This window comes from Aotus nancymaae, unplaced genomic scaffold (genome assembly GCF_030222135.1).
Source record: "Aotus nancymaae isolate 86718 unplaced genomic scaffold, 86718_ANA_hifiasm-v0.15.2.pri h1tg000029l, whole genome shotgun sequence".
NCBI classification, from domain to species: Eukaryota; Metazoa; Chordata; class Mammalia; order Primates; family Aotidae; genus Aotus; species Aotus nancymaae.
The window spans coordinates 32,485,947-32,507,651 of NW_026988442.1; the positions used below are offsets into that span (position 1 = coordinate 32,485,947).

The 21,705-nt window shown below is 43.2% G+C and overlaps 1 protein-coding gene across 3 annotated transcripts in view; it reads left to right on the plus strand.

Moving 5' to 3' along the window:
- The window catches only part of TSHZ2 (teashirt zinc finger homeobox 2), a 507,062-nt gene that overhangs the window by 431,071 nt on the left and 54,286 nt on the right, over positions 1 to 21,705 (plus strand). Inside the window, exon 3 of one of the 3 annotated variants that reach the window (XM_064382536.1) lies at positions 4,796 to 4,872. The exons of the other annotated variants lie outside the window; for them this stretch is intronic. Within the exon in view, the coding sequence (XP_064238606.1) occupies positions 4,796 to 4,851 (56 nt within the window). The 3' untranslated portion in view covers positions 4,852 to 4,872. Of the gene's footprint in view, positions 1 to 4,795; positions 4,873 to 21,705 lie in introns of those variants that run through there. 3 annotated transcript variants of the gene reach the window in all.

The following is a 21,705-nucleotide window of genomic DNA, read 5'->3' on the forward strand; positions in this document are numbered from 1 at the left end:
ATTTCCAAATGAAGGTCTGAGGCTCATAAGTTCTGGCATCTTCCCCTCTTCTGGCACAATTTGGCTTCTTCCTTCTGCTGAATGGATGCATTCTTTACACTTTTGATTACTAACCACAGCCGAGCCAAAACGTTACAATTAAATAAAATAAACAGATCCTGGGATGAGTGTTCGAGGAAAAAGCAGTCTTTTAATAATCAAAATCCTAATGCATTTTATTTCATCATTATGCTAAGATGTTGAGAGAACAGATTTTTGGAATATGACCTGGTGTCTGAGCACGGAAAAGAAAGACGTTTAATCCGGCCCTGACTTTGTGTCTAGTCAATTACAAGTTCAAGCTAACCACCCCAGCATTTCAGGGATGGCCTTTTCTTTTTCTTTTTTTAAAACAGCAGGACTAGAATTTCATTGTATTGAACATAAATGGGAAAACGTACATTGCAGAATAAAATTTAAAATGCTTTTATGGAATTTTCATTATAAGAGTGCCTGTAATGGAGTTGACCTCATATTCACCTAAGATTTCTCTGGCTCCGAGTTCAGATTTCATGCCAATTAACATGTTAATGACATATATCATTTAAAGAGCCCATCATAACTTTTATCACATTATGTTACATCTATTTCCTTGTAATTAAATCAGAATTACAGGGTGTAATTACTTTTCTTTTCCTGAATACCCATTCCTTTTCAGACATTTAAATTCAAGTGCAAGTACTAAAAGACACTTGAAAGTAACAACCTAATAAAAATATTATCAATTAATGAAAGTGTTGGGTTTCTCCTACTCTCTGCTTTCTTCTTGACAAATTCCTATCTCCCCATGTACTTTGCATGACATGTAATGATTGGTCGTATCCAGTCAAATGCTTCTTAAGCTCTTTAAATCCTCAGGGCCCTAGTCTCTATTAATATGCAACATTCTCACACATAAATATAATTACATACAATTATTAGCGGAAAAGGATCAGATAAGGTTTATTAAGGAAATATCCTATAATTACCCAAGTCCAAGACTTCCCCTTACATGCTAATTCAACGAAGGGTTAGAATCTGTAATCATTACACCTGCATTGATCACTGATGGCAGGATCAAAAAAGGGCCACATCTTTGTTTAAAAGACTTAAACAATTATTTTGTAGATAATTCTACAAAAATTCTGGACCTAGACATAATTATCTAGCCACTTTTGGTCTGCCACACTCTCCTCAACATCCATTTTAAAACTTAAAGTTGGACAAGCACAGCAGCTTAAGCCTGTAATTCAGCACTTTGGGAGGCTGAGGTGGGCGGATCACCTGAGGTCAGGAGTTCGAGATCAGCCTGGCCAACATGGTGAAAGCCTGTCTCTACTACAAATGCAAAAATTAGCCGGGCATGGTGGTGCTCGCCTATAGTCCCAGCTACGCAGGAGGCTGAGGCAGGAGAATCGCTTGAACCAGGGAGATGGAGGTTGCAGTGAGCCAAGATCACATCATGGCACTCCAGCCTGGGCAGCAGAGCAAGACTCTATCATCCAAAAAAAAAACACTTAAAGTTGTATTATACTTAATTTTGGAACCCTGTTGTAACCTGAAGTAATATCTAAGAACTGGGAAGCAACCTATAGGCATATGCTGTCCGATGATGACCTGTTAGTATTCTGCGGGCACAACTACCAGGGACTGACCCATATTATTTGAGGAAGTAGGCACTTGAAGGTAGGTAGAAAAGAGGTAGAAAAGGAACTCCTTTACTGTCAGAAAGTTCTACATATATAGATCAATGCAATCATTCCTTTGGCAAATATTTATTGAGTGCTTATAACAGCTATGTACGTTTTTAGTCCTAGGTACTATTTTATTTCTGGTCAAGATCATTGTTGCCAAGGTGCCAACATTCTAGAGAAAAAGAACAGACTATAAACCAGTAAACAGCAGAATGAATGAGATAATTGCAGCTAGTGATGAGAGACAAGAGGAAAAAAATAGCAGAACGATAGCTAGGAAACTAAGTATCAATCTCTATAACCCATCTAGAAAAAAAAAAAAATTAGCAGAACGAGGTGATAAAAAGAAATAGTGGCCAGGTGTGGTGACTCACACCTGTAATGCCAGCAGTTTAGGAGGCCAAGGTGGCTGGATGGCTTGAGCTCAGGAATTCAAGACCAGCCTGGGCAACATGGTGAGACCCCATCTCTATCGAAAATACAAAAAATTAGCTAGGCATCATGGTGTGCGTCTGTGGTCCCAGCTACTCAGGAGACTGGGGTGGGAGGATCAATTGAGCCCAGGGGGCAGAGGTTGCAATGAGCCGAGATTGCACCACTGCACTCCAGCCTGGGTGACAGAGCAAGACCCTGTCTCAAAAAAAGTAAATTTTTTTTTAAAAGAAATAGTGGTGAGGTAGATAATTCTAGACAGGGTAGATGATGAAGGCATCTCTGACTAACTTTTGAGCTGAGACCTAAGTAGCATGGAAGAGCAAGAGAGGCTTGGGGGCACAGAACCACTAAGCATCAAGGTTCTAAGAGGGAGTGAGCTGATGTTTTGGAAGAACTAGGGCAGGTGGATGTGGCTAGAACAAAGGGAGCAAGATCACAAAGATGACAGAAAAAAAGATGGCACCAGCTACGTAGGCTCTTCGGGCTGCAAAAAGCTTATAGATTTTGTTCTAAGAATGACAGAAAGCAGCTAGAAGGTTTTAAGCCAGAAAGTGACATTTTCAAATTACATTTTTAAAAGGATATTCTGGGTGTAGAGGCTGCATTTGGAGAGGCAGGGGTAGAAGCATCAGACATTTAGGAGACTGTTGGTGCCATCTAGGCGAGCAAAGGGACTAGCTTAACCTCAGCTTGACCTGACTGTGCCAGGACACAGTAGAGTCCCTGGCATGGCAGGTGGACAAGCAGGGGCCACTCCACAGGCATGTGGCAGCTTGCAGGAACCCCTACTTCCTCCTGATCATTTGTAGAACAAATATATCATATCTACCATGTGCCAGGCATTGTTTTAAGCTTTGAGAATGTAGAAGTGAGCAAAGCAGGCAAGCTCTTGTTCTTATGGACCCCAAATAATGACAGAATAGCAAGTCAGGTAATGGAAGGTGTCTTGGCAAAAACTAAAACATGGTGTGGGGATCGGGAAGAACAGGGAAGGAGGGAGAGACAGCAACTTTAGATTCCAGGATCAGGGAAGGTCACATGGAAGGCATGAGATCTGCATAGTCCTGAATGAGGCGACATCAAAATGTCACCCAAATTTCAGCTGTTCCCACGTCTTCCTCATCCCCACATTTTGCTTCTGTTTTCCCTTGATGTCAACCCCAAACTCAGCCCCACTTCAGGTTCTCTCACTAAAGCACCAATGAACAATGGGGATGTCACAAAGTGTTCACCAGAGAAACACAGAAGTGGGGTAACATCATGTGCACAGCAACCCCTGACAAAGCCTCTCCCACATTTCTCTAGAAAAATCCAGATTTCTTTTCTCCTCCCTTCTGCACATGACCCCCAGCTTTCTTCTTGAATTCCTTTCTTCTTGATATCTCGTTTCCACAATGTCCAGTCCTGCTTTCTGCTGCAATGCAGAGCAATTCAGCTCGGCCCCAAATCCACCCACCAAGCCCTCCAGCATACTCAGCAAAACAATGTTCTTCTATGAAAAGGCCACTCAGTGGCCATTTTTCCCCCTTAGGTTTCACCTCCTCATTCCTATCACAAGTGGCTCAATATGGTATTTCTCCTTAAAACATTCAATGCTCTCACCAAGGGAATTTCTTTTGAATGCAACTGCATTCACCTTGCAAATGGGTTATGGATAGGCACATGCCTATAAGTTCCCCACTTATTGAGCCCAGAGATTCATTTCCATGGAATCTCACAGAAATGAAGAGGATCAGAAACCACCTAACTTTGCACAGCTTCTTCCTGTCCATGGTTGCCTATGTTTACTCTCTCTCCACATATAAAGGCTGAGATGAGAAAGTAAGGAAATTCTTGCCATACATCTATGGACCTTGGTTTAAGGCAGGAGTTGGCAAATTACAACCAGTGGAAAGGTCTTATGAGGACACAACCACGGCCTTCACATGCAGATTTCCTGTTTCTTCTTTTTCACTATCATGCAGAATGGAATCACTACACAGCACAAAAGCAGCGCTATGCAGTACACACAGGTGTATTCCAATACCACTTTATTTCTGGACACTGAAATCTGGCTTTCATGTAGTTCTCACATATTATGAAATATTATTCTTCTTTGATTTTTTCCAACCATTTAAAAATGTAAAAACAAGTCCTAGCCTGCAGACTTTACAAAAACAGGCCACAGGGCACATTTGGTCTGTGGGTCATAGTTCACTACCCTGATTTAAGGAGTTGCTAACAAACATCAGACTCTCTGGGTTCTTGAATCACAAGATCTCAGCATCACAAGATCTCAGCATCCTCCTGGGGAGAAAGCAGAGCTGGTTTCCAGCTGTGCCTGGACTCCCCCTGAAATCACCAGGTGGGCAGTCCCCAGAATGCCTGTCCTTCCACAGATGTCCCTTTCAGTTCTCCGCGTCTGGAGTCTGAGCGCTTTGAGGAAGGATCCTCCTTCTTCATCCTGATGTCCCCAGCCTTAGACATAGTGTCCAGTGCCAAGCAGGTACTCAAACCACATTAGTGGAGAGAAGCAACCCAGGAACACATGAAAGACACAGCATCTTTTGTGTGGTTCTCAAGCCAGTCTCTAATATCGTTAATGCATTTGATAAGATAAAATCATTACTTACTAGCAAAATGAATAATTAACCATTTCTCAAAATCAGGCAAGAAGGAGGAAGACAGGGAGCTGTGCGTACATATGAGTGATATGTCTAAGTGACTTCTTGGAACACAGAGCCCACTGCTCCCACTCTGCAGTGAAAATCCATCGATTTCCAAGTAAGTTGAGGCCATTTCCTGACAGTTGGGAGGAAAGGGGCCAAACCGTTAGGCTCCTATTCTGTCTTCAGCATTTTACAATTAAGAGCTGGCCTTGTTTAAAGCCCAACCTGTCATTACTGTTAATATTGAGATCGGACACTTTGATCCAAATGGAATCTGACTGCCTGATGCAACCCAAAGTTAAGCTGCTTCCAAACGCATCTTTCACTCTGTATATCATCCTAGCGGGCTGATGTCTGTTTCAACTGAGCAGTGGGGTGCTCTCATGACGGTGCAATGGAGAGCTGATGTTGCATGAACTTTTCTGCTGTTATTTCTTTTCCAATTGACAGCTGAGCCCTGCACCCTAGGCCAGCCTGTTCGTGTTGTAGAGACGGTCACTGATTCCCTCTCTTCCGATTAGCCTGGGCAATGATTGGGGTAATTTAGGACGTGCACCATTTGATCATCTGTACACTTACAACAAATAAAACATTTTAATATGAGCAGTCACTGCGTGTTTACGGTATCATATTGCTGAGAGCTGAGCAAATGCCAAACGCTATAACAGAAGGGGGGATGTGAACTCCAGAATGATGACACTAATAAGAAAATTACAAAAGGCCCAACAAATGGCATTTGTGTTAAATCAATAATGCTCTGTTTGTTTTTTTTAATTCTAATCTTTCTTCGGAAAAAAAAATTATCTTCCTAAACAGTTGGCGATTCCTATTCTTGTTCGTCTTCCTGAACATAATTAAAAACATGTTGTGGCGTCTACTTAAGACATCAACTTTCCCAAGGCTGTCTTGTCCACTGCGTTTTAAACAAAGACACTTGTTTTGGCATTTTGCCCTTAATTAATCATTTGAGGCTTTATTGCTGTACCAAAAAAAAAAAGTGTCTTTGTTTAATGATTCATCACAAGCCCAATTCCTGCAGAACTTAATCAAATACAGAACCAACTTTCTAATCAGCTCGAATGTTAAAAAAAAATTAGTGCAGTCCTTGTTTTCAGGATGTTTTTCGATAAAAGAAATATCGGTATGTGACATTCTGTTCATATAGGCTGCTTAGGAATTCTTTCATGGAGATGAGATGAACGCTTTGCTTTTGGAGATGAGAATCGAAGTCCATTGTTGATTGAGAAAACAGGAACTTTTCTCAGTTAGCACCTGGGCCTTGCAGAACTGGGGACAAAGCCTTGAAAAGGGCCTTAATTCATATCTTTGTTTGCCTTCTTATTTTTATTTTATTTACTATTATTATTTTTTGAGATGGAGTCTTGCTTTGTTGCCCAGGCTAAAGCCCAGTGGCGTGATCTTGGCTCATTCCAACCTCTACCTCCCAAGTTCAAGTGATTCTCCCGCCTCAGCCTCCCAAATAGCTGGGATTACAGGCGTCCACCACCACGCCTGGCTAATTTTTGTATTTTTAGTAGAGACGGGGGTTCACCATGTTGACCAGGCTGGTCTTGAACTCCTGACCTCAGGTGATATGCCTCCTTTGGCCTCCCAAAGTGCTGGGATTAGAGTCATGAGCCACCATGCCCAGCTTTGATTGCCATTTTTAATGTTCACTCTGAGAATCAGAGAGTACATCCCAGGATGACGGTGACTCCAGAACATGCTGAGCGCAGCTGCTGTCCCTGACTTACCACTTACATAGATCAGGAAGCAGGTTCTTCCCTGCTTTTGCTCAGCCTTGAAACCACCAGCACCACCAGCTTTCTCATCAAACTTCCTTTCTCCAGGCACATCCCTGAGCAGAATTCATTTAGCATTCCCTGATGTAAGAACCAAGGTACCTGTAAGTTACAAAAAAGGTCTCAATATGATAACAAAATTGCTGGAGGAGGAGGCATATCATTTGAATTAAATCAACTTAAAAAGCACATCATTCTCTGGGCTTGGCATACATGACAATCTAAGAAGTTTGGGAATTCTGTTATTATTATCACTTTATTATTATTATTATTATTAGCTTTCTTATATTTATGAAAATGTAAAATCTATGGTATTGATCATCAGTACCTTTTTTTTTTTTTTTTTTTTTACACAGAGTCTCCTTCTGTCACCCAGGCTGGAGTGCAGTGGAGCAATCTAGGCTCACTGCAGCCTCTGCCTCCTAGGTTCCAATGATTCACCTGCCTCAGTCTTTTGAGTAGCTGGGATTACAGGTGTGCACCAACATGCCTGGCTAATTTTTGTACTTCAGTAGAGACAGGGTTTTGCCATGTTGGCCAGGCTGGTCTAGAACTTCAGACCTCAGGTGATCTGCCTGTCTTGGCCTCCCAAAGTGCTGAGATTAGCACTTTGGGAGGCCAAGGCATGAGCCACCGCACCCGACCATCAATACCATTTTTAAAGCACTTTAATTTGAGCTGTAATTCAATGTTTCCTAGATCCTGCTGCTTCAGGTCAAATATTATTGCAAATGCCACTTATGAAACTTTCCTGTTCATAATTGGGAACTGTGTTCAGCATTTTGGGGGCACCTTCTTCCATTAGATGGGAAGTAGGGCCTTCATTTTACAGAAGAGTGAGTAGAGGCTACATTTGACCTGAAGTTTTTCTGCAGCCGGGACCACGGCCTTGGCCTCCCTCAACCTTCCTGACGGGATGTGGGGTCCCGGGGGGCTGCAATTTTAACTCATCCCAGACTTGGGCACCAACTGATGTAAAGGGAGGAAACTCTGAGCACTTCCCTAAAATCTATAGGCAGCCTGCGGAGTTCGGGTCTCCCAAGTGAGTTCCATGCCTTGGCCCTGGGGCAATTAGGAAATGAGTTAAGAGCAGAGCCTTAGAATTTGCAGACGTGGCCTGAAATCCCAGCTCCTACTGTGAGCCTCCAGGACATTTACATAACCTCTCTGAACCTGTTTAAAAAGTGACTTAAGGCCGGGTGCGGTGGCTACGTCTATAATCCCAACACTTTGGGAGGCCGAGGCAAGTGGATCATGAGGTCTAGAGTTTGAGCCCAGCCTGGCCAATATGGTGAAACCCCGTCTCTACTAAAAATACAAAAAAATAGCAGGGCATGGTGGCGTGCATCTGTAGTCCCAGCTGCTCAGGAGGCTGAGGCAAGAGAATTGCTTGAACCCAGGAGGCGGAGGTTGCAGTGAGCTGAGATCACCCCACTGCATTCCAGCCTGGGCGACAGAGCAAGATTCTGTCTCAAAAAAAAAAAAAAAAAAAAAATGACTTCAGATTATCTAAGGCTGGGGGTGATCGCTCACTAATCCCAGCACTTTGGGAGGCTAAAGTGAGAGGATTACTCGAGCCCAGGAGTTTGAGACCAACCTGGGCAACACAGTGAGACCTTGTCTCTATAAAAAATTTAAAAATTAGCCAGGTATGGTGGCACATGCCTGTAGTGCCAGCTACATGAGAGGCTGAGGCAAGAGGATCCTTCAGTCTAGGAAATCAAGGCTGCAGTGAGCTGTGTTCACACTACTGAACTTAAACCTGGAGCAAGACCATGTCTCAAAAAAAAAAGTACCCACCTCATAGATGGAATTAAATTAGCCCATTCAAGGAGGAACATTTAACCAAGAGTCCCACACATAATGAGCATTAAATACATGTTAAAACCTGCATACATGTGTTTCACAGACACGTTGCCTGAAGGGTGATCAAAGAATCATTTTCTTTCTTCCTTTATTTCAAACCTGTTCAGAGGGAATAAATATTCCCCTCCTTTGGTAAGACATCAGACACCTCATGACTTTTCTGCTCACTCTCCAGGGATGGACTTATGGTCCCATTAAGACTCAGTCGACAGACCCAATTCAGAGTCAGAAAAGTCAGGCTAACTTGTCGGGTCCCGCTCTGGGCTGGAGGCGCCCAGTGGGAAATTGGAGAAGGGCTGGATTCTTCTCTACAGCTGCTCTTCTGGTCTCCTCCCCAGTCCGCTGACAACAGCTTCAAGGTAGTTGGGAAAGCGAATGGGACAAGAAAGTTCCCAGCCCTGGAGCAAAGCTACTTGCTCAGGAGGCCGGCAGGAGATCCCTTGAGCTACTACGTTTGAATCTTAGTTCTTCCAGTTGCAAGTGGTGTGATGTCGGGGAAGTCGCTTCACTTCCCTGTCTCAGTTTCCCCATCTGAGAAATGGGACTTTTAAAGTATCTATTTCATATGGTGGGTAGGAGATGGCATGAGTTAATATAGGTAAAGCACTTAGAAGAATGCTCGGCACATAGCAAGCACTATTTCGTTGTGAAATATTTTCCATCCATTGGAATTGCATAAGCACATTTTAGTTTTCTGTACCAGGAGACTCAGTGCAGCCTTTCAAAATAATGAAGGAAATTCTTCTGTGCTGATACAGAACAATTGCAGGATTTATTACTTAGAGGAAATACCAGGTAGCTATAGTATTCACCTTTATGTTAAAAAATAATATCTAAATTATCTCCAAAAAAGTTGTTCTTAAAAATAATAGTAATATAGCCTGTAATCCAAGTACTTTGGGAGGCTAAGGCAGGACTCTTGAGTCCAAGAGCTGGAGACCAGTCTGGGCAACCTGGCAAAACCCTATCTCTACTAAAAATACAAAATTAGCCAAGCATAGTGTCACATGCCTGTAGTCCCAGCTACTTGGACTTGAGCCTGGGAGGTCAAAACTGCAGTGAGCCAAGATCATGCCACTGCACTTCAGCTTGGGTGACAGAGCAAGAACCTGTCTCAAAAAATTAAAACAGAAATAAAATTTTTGAAATTTAAAAATAATTATATATGCATATATACACACTTATGTTTATGTAGACAATATTTCTGGAAAGATCAGAAGTAGCCCTAGGGTTAGTGAGGTACTTTATATTTTTGTAGTGTTTGACTTTTTACTAAGTTCTTATACTATTTTTTTCCCAGAAAAATTTTATCTAAAAGAATAAGCCAGGACTGGCTGGGCATGGTGGCTCACACCTGTAATCCCAGCACTTTGGGAGGCCAAGGCAGGACTGCTTAAGCCCAGGAGTTTGAGACCAGACTGGACTACATAGCCAGACCCCATCTCTACCAAAAAATGAGAAGATTAGCCAGGCATGGTGGTGCACACATGTAGTTCCAGCTACTCACAAGGGTGAGAAGGGTGGATCACTTGAGCCCAGGAGTTCAAGGCTACAGGCATGGATGGCATGATTCCTTTGCCAGAAGCCTGACAGGAGCTAAGATCGTACCACTGCACTCCAGCCTGCGCAATAGAGCAAGACCCCATCTCTTTAAAAAAAAAAGATTAATTAAAAAATAAAAAGAACAAGCCAGGACTATTCTCAGTGGTTAATAGCATGGACTTAAACCCAGGGTGCACGCCAGTAATTTCCATGTGACTCTTTCTGATTTTCTTGTTAATAAAGCTGCTGAGCTTAGTAAAGTGACCAGAGTGACCAGCCTCCCGAGTAGGCAGACCTGGGTCTGCTGCCTTCCGGCCACGTGACCTGGGACAAGCCATGTCACTCTCTGTACTTTGTTCTTTTCTCAGGTGGCTTCTTCAGGGTTTTTAGAGGATTGATTGAGATCATGTTTGTAAAATGCTGAGGACAGGGCCTGTCATATATAAATAGGGGTTATTATTATACATGGTGGCTGATTTCTAACCACCAGCTTTACAAAGGTGGCAGCGAATCAAGATAGTCACTATTGTCATTTATGCAAATTAAGACGACAACACCTAGAAAAGAAAATATCTTTTCCCTCTCTCTTTCGTTTGCCTTTAACGTACTCCATTACTAAAAATTCTTAAGGCTTCTGTTGATAACTTACACAATCAACACATTAAAAATCAGCAAGATGTCAGGTTGGCTATTGTCTAAGATTCATCTCTGTAGTCTAATGAACGTCTTAAGAAATGCCAGTGAGAGGAAAAAAATTAAATATGCAATGATAAAATTATCAGTACAGTTGTTTACAGAGAGGCAGGCACTGCAGCGCCTATTTCTCTGCCCTCCACTGGGGCCAAAGGCCCCCTCATTGCCTCCCACGGTTTCTGCTCCTTCCTCTGCTCTTCACCCCTTCTTCCTCCTCCATGCTCCCCATGCACCCCACACACACAGCCTCCTACTCTACAGGCCTCCTGAATAGCACCACTCCTACCATCCTAGAACTATTACAGATAATTTACCTACCTATACTCACCCATGCAATTGCCCCCAAATCTGTATAATAACCTAACCCCACAATATAAATAGTAAACAAAAAGAAAGTTTATTATAGTAAAACGTGATATATCTGTGTGTGCATGTTTGTATATAGGTATGTATACGTGTGCATGCTTGTGTACTGTATGTGTGTGGTAAAACATGATATATGTGTATATACATATTACATATGATGTGCATGTAAGTATGTGTGTGCACATGTGTGCATGCTTGTGTACTATATATGTATATATGTAGTAAAACATGATACATATGTGTATACATGTTATATATGTGTGTGTGTGTGTGCACATGTGTCCACATTTGTGTACTATATATGTATATGTGTAGTAAAACATGATACATACATGTGTATATGTTATATGTGTGTACATGTGTGCATGCTTATGTACTATATCTGTGTGCAGTAAAACGTAATATATGTATATATACATATTATATGTTTGTGTGCATCTATGTATATGTGTGTGCATCTATGTACATGTGCATGTACACATGTGCTTGCTTGTGCACTATATATGTATATGTGTGTAAATATATATACACACACACGCATGACAGTGTTAGGTGACATAAGAGGAAGTCTGGATTTAAGAAGGCAATATTTAATTTACTGTTATTTGCCCCTCTTCTTCATATTGACATTTTGAAATAAAAGCTAAATAATGCATGTGTATAGATGTGTGTATATGTACACACCCTCGTGAATCAGGTAACTGTCAGGAGGCTCATGGAGTTAGAAAATAAGGGTTTCAGTCAGGACTAACACAGTCAGCTCTGCAATTCAGGAGGGTTGCCCTGGCACCCACGTGAAGGGCAGGTGGGTGGTGAGGACAAAAGTGGAGGCAGAGAGGCCATGTGAGGCCACTGCCACGGTGGGCAGTTACAACAAGGATTAGAGGAGATAAGAGAGAGAGGCCAGCAGTGGGTGGAACACAGACCCCAGAGGGTGCTTTGGGTGTTAGGTGCAGGTCTTAGTGGTCATCAGGATGAAGGTGGTGGAAGTGGAGCAACAGAGATCCAAATATGGAAAGAGTACATGCTGATCCCAGAGGCAGTGGAAATAATAGCAATATCCAGAAAGTCTGTTTATCTGGCCTCCTTCCTTCCAACAGTAGTTGGGCTCTATTCATTTGTAAATTTCCCCACAGTGCTGTGAGCTTGAGAGCCTGTTCTTCTCCCTTTTTAATTTCTGCAGCCTCTACAAGGAAAAAGAGGATCAGCATGCCAGGACCAGTGGGCTAAATTCTACCCATCACCTGCTATAAGTTCCAGGGCACGCAGCCACACCCATCATTTACATATCGCTGCCTTAACGCTGCAATGGCTTAGTTCAGCACTTGCTACAGAAACCCTATGCCCTTCGAATTCAAAAATGTTTACCATTTGACCTTTTAAGAAACTGCCAGCCCCATGATCTCACATCATGCTGAGAACATAGTAGATGTCCCACAAATATTCACTCAGTATGTAAATGCAAATCATAACAACAGGACTTCTTTTCATCATATGGAGAAATAATCCATTGATTCTGTTTTGACTGGCATACCCTTTGGATTCCCCAAATGTGAACCTTTTTTTTCCCAAGTCATTCATTCTCCCATTTGGTCCAATCCTTTGGAGAATTAACTCTTGAAAAAGGCTGGTCTCAGTGGGGCCCTTGAAGACAGAAGACTAAAAGTGTTCGGGCAGAAAATGTTTTCTCAAGCCTGGCACTACTGACATCATGGGCAGGCTTGTTCTCCTCTTGGGGGCTGTCCTGTGCATTGTAGAATGCTGAGCAGCAGTGCTGGCCTGCACCCTCCCTCCTCCCCTGCATGACTCTCAAAGCTGTCTCCTAGGAGCCAAAGCCTCCTTCCAGTAGAAAACTGTGGCTCTGGAGAGAGAAACTATAGATAGGAACTAAGCACCATCTTGCAAACATCCCTGAGGCTATCTATACACAGACACACACAAACACACTGTAGTTTATTTTGTTTGTTTTGTTTTGAGAAGGAGTCTCACTCTGTCACCCAGGCTGGAGTGTAGTGGCACCATCTTGGCTCACTGCAACCTCTGCCTCCCAGGTTCAAGAGATTCTCCTGCCTCAGCCTCCCAAGTAGCTGAGAATACAGGTGCACACCACCATGCCCTGCTAATTTTTGTATTTTTAATGGGGACAGGGTTTCACTACATTTGCCAAGCTGATCTCCAACTCCTAACCTCAGATGATCTGCCTGCCTCAGCCTCCCAAAGTACTGGGATTACAGGTGTGAGCCACTGTGCCCAGCTGTCCACCATCATTGTTTTTTAGAATAACATATAAGAATTTGCATAGCCTCCCTTCATAACCCATTCTAACCACTCAATTCAGCCTATCAGAAAATTTCTGATGTCTAACCTAAGTCCTGCTTGCTGCATTTGCTTCTCTTTTTTTCTTTATCCTGTCATCAACAAAAAATTAAAATAGGGATGAGCTGGTATAGACGCTTGCCATAATAATCCTCCTTCTATGACAGTCTCTTTACAAAGAAAGCTGGAGAATACATAACAAAAGTAATCACTCATTCAACAAACACTGAGGACCTCTTCGCTTGGCACTGCTTTGGGTGCTGGAGACACAGCAAGGAACAAGAGTGAGTAGGGCTCTGAGCTCACAGAGCTACATTCTAGTAAAAGGAACAAATTGGCAAACAAACAAACAAGATGATAGCGTTTGTTAATGAGTGTTTGATGCCATAACAGTGGCTGTGGCTGGGGTTGGAGGTGTTCCTTAGCTAGGCTGGTAAAGAAAGGCCTTGCTGTGGAGGGAATATTTAAGCAGAGGTCTATATAATTCAAAACGGTAGCCTGCTGAGAGAGAGAAGGGGGGAAATACCTGCTTTCCATGTGTTCCACATTCCAGGTTTTCCATCTAAAATGGGTGTGAGATCCTGCGACTTCCCAAATTCCTTTTTTTCTGATGGGGAGGAGAGAGGCCTCTATGTGGTCCTGGATTCTCTGAGCAGCTTCAAGCAACAGCTCTCTTGATTAGCCTGATGCAACCTGAGAAGGTCATAGGGTATTAGTCTGGTTTCACACTGCCGATAAGGACATACCTGAGACTGGGCAATTTACAAAAGCAAGAGAGGTTTATTGAATGTACAGTTTCACGTGGCTGCAGTGGCCTCACAATCATGGCGGACAGTGAAAGGCATGTCTCGCATGGCGGCAGACGAGAGAAGAGAGCTCGTGCAGGGAAAGTCCCCTTCTTACAACCATCAGATCTCATGAGACCTATTCACTCTCATGACAACAGCACAGGAAAGACCTGTCCCCATGATTCAGTTATCTCCCACCAGGTCCTTCCCACAACACGTGGGAATTCACGATGAGATTTGGGTGGGGTCACAGAGTGAAACCATGTCAGTAGGGATTTCCTACAGAAGCAGAGTCAATGCAAAGAGTTAGAGACTCCCAGGTTCTCAATAAGGTCAACCCAAACCTGAAGTCCTCTCCTCCCCACTCCCTCCCAGCCCAGTCCAGCCCCCCAAAGGCACAACACTAAGGCAGGCACCCAGGCAGGCATGATCATCACCAGGATGGTGTTTGGGTTGGAGGCCCTCTGACCAACTCCTCTCAAGCCAAAATATAAACGTCTGGGTTCATCCCTCTCTCTCCTCCAGCCTCCTCCACTCTGGATGCTATTTTGTTTTTGTTTAAAAAAAAAAAAAACTATGGTGTGTTTGTGTGTATCTGTGTATAGATATCCTCAGGGATGTTTGCAAGATGGTACTTAGTTCCTATCTACAGGTTCGCTCCTGTCTTTCTTTCAAAGTTGAAGCCATCCTGTGCAATGAAGAAGCTCTTGTTGGGTGAATTAACAACATGAGGAAAAGCCAGATGCATCAGGGAGTTGTCACTAATTGTTAGATGTGAGAGGAAAAAAGCAATTGTCTCAGTGTTAAGCTGCTTTGTGGACCAGGTTGTTGCATTCTCTTGTGACCCAGGCTCCCCATTGAACTGCCTCAGACACACGGCAGGTGTCACTCAGACCCTTCTCACTCACTAGGGTGCTGCAGACATGAGCTCACATCTGGGCTAATTTTACAAACAGCCAGACCTTGGGGAAGCTACTTATTATACTCTTTGGATTTTCATCTCTTTGTCTTTCAAGTGGAAGGATCTCCTTCAGAGGGTTGCTATGATGATGAGAGATAATGTGTTAATAATAATAATGGTAGTAATACCAAAAATACCTTATATACCATTATTAATGTATTATATACCATTATTATTGACAATGCCACTTGAATTCCTACATGTTGTGGGAAGGACCTGGTGGGAGGTAAATGAATCATGGGGCAGGTCTTTCCTGTGCTGTTGTTGTGAGAGCGTGTAAGTCTCACGAGATCTAATGGTTATGTGTTAATAATAAGGTGTGTGTTAAAAATAATAACTGCCATCATGCACTGAGTTTCTGCTGTGCATTAGACACTGTGCTAAATTCTTTACACAAATGTCTCCTCCTCACAACAGCCCAAAGTGGAGGGTCCATTATCACTAGCTCCATTTTACAGGTAAGAAAGGTGAGCCGTAGAGATGCTCAACATCATGCCTACGTTTGCCCACTCTATATAAAGAGCAAAGCCAATATTTGCACCCAGGTTTATTAGACTCCAGAGCAGGAGTTCTTAACCACAGGCCCCTTCCACAGTGGGCGATCAATAACCAATACTCTTCACTGTATTATGGCTATGATCATTGGGAGAATCAGAGTCAACAAATGGCACTCCTCTAACCACCCTCACTCCTGACAAACATGGGACATGTGAGAGATCTGCGGCCACCTTGCTGGGGCAGAAGGGGCAGCTCATTCTGTTAAGGGACATCGATGTCATCTATTGATGTGCAGTGTTCCAGGGCCCGAATGACACCATGCTGCTGATCTCCTGATACGTCCTGCTGAGCCCGGTAGCTGACGTAATTATGCAAGGACCATCTGCTCACTTAGCCCCTCTCTGTCTCTCTGCACCATGTATAAAGCAGAAATTCAGAAATTTATTAATTCATTGTTCAACTAACCTTCACTAAGTGTCCACCAAGTGCCAGGTGCTGCTCTACACAGGAGTGCATGGATGGATGTAAATGCTGCACTCCCGGTGCTCACACTGGAAGGAAAGAGAGTCCAGAAAGTAAAATCGATAATCTGTTTAGAACACAGATTAACACAGGGATTTGATTCTTCAAATGCCTATGATGGCAGGGTGGGAAAACAGGGAATGCCAGGTACAGGGAGGGGTGTGCTCAGTTCAAAACAGAGTGGTCAGGGAAGGCCTCTCAGAGAAGGCAGAAAAGGTGAGCCAGACAGCCATGCAGATATCTAGGAAAGGAAATTCCAGACAGAGGAAAACTGCAAAAGCAATCAAGGACCCAGAGGTGAATTTGGATTGTTACAGAAAAGTTGCACAAATTGCATTCCTGGAACACCAAGCTCACAAGACATTCATTGAAAAAAAGCGGATGGAGTCCAATCAGCTTTTGTTAATACCGCATGCCGTGTACCCCACTTTTGAACTTTGTGTTATGCATTAGCGTAAAAAAGGACAGATGATGAGAAGTCTCACGGCAAAGTCTTGTTCAACTCAGACTCACCAAAACATATTTGACTACACAGACATTTCTTCACATAACACCTGTTGGTATCTCACAGGGCTACATTTCAATGGAAACCAATTTGGGAAACTTTGGCATAAACCCAGGACCCGTCCTTTAGTACAGTTTCTTCATACTCTGTCCCACATTGGGTCATTCAACAAACACTCCCTGAGCAGCTTCTTATTAAATGTCAGACCCTGAGCTAGATTTGGCTGGAGATGGAGCAGAGACTAAACTCATTGTCTCCACCTAAAAAGTAATTGTCAGCCCTCCCGTGTTCAATATCACTGCAGACGACAAGCCTTTAGGCTGTGTCTCCTTTGAACTGTTTGCAAAGTTCCAAAGATATCAAAAAACGTTCATGTTCTGAGCACTGGAGAGAAGGGGCTCCTGCTTTCACAGAATTATTCCATTATGTGCCCAAATGGTGACTTCACATGCCTTCACGGCAGTGGTGGCAAGCCCATCTACGAGGAGAAGTTGGATGATGAGAACTTTATCCTAAAACATGCAGGTCCTGGCATCTTGCTGGACTCAACACAAATGGCTCCCAGTTTTTCATCTGCACTGCCAAGACCGAGTGGCTGGATGGCAAAAATGTGATCTTTGGCAAGGTCCAGAGGGCATAAATCAATATCATAAAAGCCACAGAGCACTTTGGGCCAGGAATGGCAAGACCAGCAAGAAGATCGCCATTGCCTGCTCCGGACCACCCTAATGAGTTTAACTTATGTTTTACCTTCACCAGCAGACCACTGCTTCTGTAGCTCAGAAGAGCACCCCTCCACCCTGTATGCTCACAGTACCGTATCATATTGTGCTCTTACTGCAGTTCTTTGGGTTTTATATTTTCTTTATTCCTGTCAATGGCTAGCTGGACTGAAGAGTTAAGGTAATGATTATGAAATAATAACTAAATAACAAAAAAAGGTCATATCCACAAAGCAAGCCAATGTCTGCCACGGAAGATTAACGTGTATGCGTGCTGATGCTTCCCTTGAATTCAGTGACCCAGACTTCCCAGTGGACAGTTTTTGGAAATGAAGAGTTAAGTACCACTCCTACCCCAAGCCCCTCTTCTCGTCACTCGTGAGATTTCAGCTCTTGGTCTCACCTGCGTTATGAGGACAGCAAAATGATTCTTATCAGATCCATGTGGTTTTAAAGGAAAGGAGTGGTGGTTGCTTATAGAAGAGACAAAAGGAAAAACTCACAGCGATTTATACATTCTCAACACCCTCTCCAGAAGAAGAGAGCTGAAAAATCTCAGAACCACCCCCTGCAGATGCAATTTCAAACATACACCCACATACAACACCCCAACCTTAATCAGCCTTTGAGTTAGAATAAATTGACTTCCAGCACCACATACACACCCGCCAGCCAGGCCTCTCATTTACCACCTGCATAGGATTGCTTTTCAAAGGCTGGGCTTTTCCCATTACAATCTTGAGTCCAAAGGAGAGAGAGCAATGCTGGAAGGAGGGAAGAGAACAACACCTTATTTATTCACGCAGTAAAATATACTTATTTTAATCACCCCTGGATACACTGATCTCCGTCAATATACAGTCAGGACTTCATGAGCAACTGGATGCGGTGTTAAGAACATAGAACGCAAATCATAATAATACATATACTTAATAGTAGTAATTTGATTTCCTGCTTTAAGCAGCTGCTATTAAGGGCATTGCCTACTTAACTCCTCAACGCATTCTTAGCCCCTGTTTTACAGATGGGAAAACACAGATCTACAAAGGTGGAGTAATTTGCCCAAAAATCACAAAGGAAGGCGTATAGCCAGATGAGAAACCCAACAACACCTACACTGTCTCCTGGCAAAAAGTATATGATATTTGGGCCAGGTACAGTGGCTCATGCCTATAATCCCAGCACTTTGGGAGGCTGAAGCGGGCAGATCACTTGAGGTCAGGAGTTCAAGACCAGCCTGACCAACATGGTGAAACCCCTTCTCTACTAAAATACAATAATTAGCCATGTATGGTGGTGGCTGAGGCAAGAGAATCACTTGAGCCAAGAAGCAGAGGCTGTAGTGAGCTGAGAACACACTACTGCACTCCAGCCTGGGTGACAGAGCAAGGCTGCATCTCAAAAAAAAAAGTATATGATATTTGAACCTTGATGTGCTTGAATTTCAGCCTGAGTTCTTCTGAGACAGGATACCTTGCATGGATCACATATTTTTTCTGAGACTCAACTTCCTTATCTGCCCTCTCTACAACTCTGGGCAAGAGTGTCCACTTCACCCAGGGTAGGACCTCCACAAACTCTATTCCCTTTTCTTCACCCGGAGTTTCACCAGACTTTGCCAACTGCTTTGTTTAAGACAATCTCCCAAAATCAGTATGTGCTGGAAACTGTGCTGAGAACTTACACACATCACCTCATTCCGCCAAGTAATCAACTCATAGTTTAAACCAATGGTTCTCAAAGCAGGTGAGTTTCAGGGGATATTTGCAAGGTCTGGAGACATTTTTGGTTGTCACACCCAGGGGGTGGTGCTGTTGGCGCCTACAAAGTGGAGTCCAGGGATGCTGCTGAACACCCCAACAACGCACAAGACAGCCCAGTCTCACTGCAAGGAATTATCCAGCCCAGATGTCAATAGTGCCGAGGTTGAGAATCTTTGGTTTAAACCAGGTTTTTCTGACATCAAAGTCGATGAACTTGCACTGTTTTGCTTCCCTGAGGGTTTCTCAGCAGTACTGACATTTGGAGCCAGATAATTCTCATTTATGGCAGCTGTCCTGTAGGGTATTTGTAGGCTATGTGTAGGATGTTGGCAGCTTCCCTAGTTTCTACCCATTGGATGCCAGTAGCACCTCCCCTCAAATCGTGACAACCAAAATTGTCTCCAGATATTACCAAATGTTCCCAGCACCCGCTCCTCCTTCTCCTTGGGAGCAAGTCATTCCCGTTTGAGAATCATTTTCCTATTTTAAGGAAAATCAGTTTATGAAATGAAAATAACAAAACAGCCCTGAAAAATATTAAGAGAATGTCCTGGATGACCATTATTTACAAGTGTTTTTTAAAAATAGGTATGTTTATTTAAATATACGCACATGCATTTACATGTGCAGACATGCATATATGTAATTTTTCATACCTGGGCATGTATGGCAGGAAGAAATATTGACCAACCTCTTTCTTTTTGCTTTTTAATATTTTTTCTTTTTTGGTTTTTCTTTCTAGGGGTTTAGAAAAGCATGTTTTTTAGTTTTGTTTAAGTTCCAGGGTACCCGTGCAAGATGTGCAGGTTTGTTATGTAGATAAACCTGTGCCATGGTGGATTGCTGCACCTGTCAACCCATCACCTAGGTATGAAGCCCGGTGTGCATTAGCTGTTTTTCCTGATGCTCTCCCTCCCTCAACCAGCTGGGCAGGCTCCAATGTGTGTTGTCCCCCTCCCTGTGTCCATGTGTTCTCGTGGTTCCGCTCCCACTTATAAGTGAGAACATACAGTGTTTGGTGTTCTGTTTCTGCCTTACTTTGCTGAGGATAATGGCTTCCAGCTCCATCCGTGTTCCTGGAAAGGACATCATCTCATTCCTTTTTATGGCTGCATAGTATTTCATGGTATATATGTACCACATTTTCTTTATCCTGTCTATCATTGATGGGCATTTAGCTTGACTTTATGTCTTTGCTATTGTAAATAGTGTTGCAGTGAACATATGTGTGCATGATCTTTATGATAGAATGATTTCTATTCCTTTGGGTATATACCCGGTAATGGGATTGCTGGGTCAAATGGTATTTCTGGTTCTAAATCTTTGAGGAATCGCCACACTCTCTTCCACAATGGACCACCTTCTTTCTATCCCTGCATGTGAATTCTCACTTCTGGTCACTCGGGTTCCAAGGACTACATACAGAGCAGGAATATAGTGCAGTCTTCCTTTTTTGTTGTTGTCAATGTTCTGCTTTGGAAACCTCATTATCATTCCAAAATGAATTAGATCTTAATTTGGAAACAAAGCTACCCGAGAGAGGGGCAGTAGCCACACTCGAGGTTCCATGTGACCTCCCCAGAGACCCTGTCACTCTTCCTCACTCCGAGGGACATCCAGTCCTCAGACACTGGATAGCAGAAGGGTCCGCAAAAGCATGAGAGGGTCCGAGGTCCAGCATCAGAGTCAGGTGCTCATTTCCCTGCGAGGAAGCCCGTCCTTCTCCAGTAAACTAAAAATTTACATCTGAAAAACTTGATGCGTCTTCACCGATGTATATTGATAATTTCCGTGTCTGGGGAAACTGAGGCACAGCCAAGTTCTAGCAAGCTCTCCAGGATGATATAAAACAAAGGTCAGCAGCCGGGCACGGTGGCTCAAGCCTGTAATCCCAGCACTTTGGGAGGCCGAGGCGGGTGGATCACGAGGTCAAGAGATCGAGACCATCCCGGTCAACATGGTGAAACCCCGTCTCTACTAATACAAAAAATTAGCTGGGCACGGTGGTGCGTGCCTGTAATCCCAGCTACTCAGGAGGCTGAGGCAGGAGAATTGCCTGAACCCAGGAGGCGGAGGTTGCGGTGAGCCGAGATCGCGCCATTGCACTCCAGCCTGGGTATCAAGAGTGAAACTCCGTCTCAAAAAAAAAAAAAAAAAAAAAAAAACAAAGGTCAGCAAACTTACTCGGTAAAGGGCCAGATGGTAAACATTTCAGGTCTTGAAAGTCATACAACTTCCATTGTAACTATTGAGCTCTGCCATTAGCGCACGAAAACAGCCACAGACAATATAATAATAGGCCAGGCCATGTTCCAATAAAACTTTATAATTGAACACTGAAATTTGAATTGTAGGTAATGTTGATGTCATAAAATGTTCTTTGTTTTGTTTTTGTTTTCTCCAACCATTTTAAAATGCAAACATTAACTCCTGGGTCATACAGAAACAGGTAGCAAGCTGAATTGAGCCCATTCACCCCCTTACGTAGAACACAACAGGGAAACGCTGCTGTCCCCAAAACAAAACCATAAATTTTTATCGCTAAGATGAATGAAATTACCCTGGA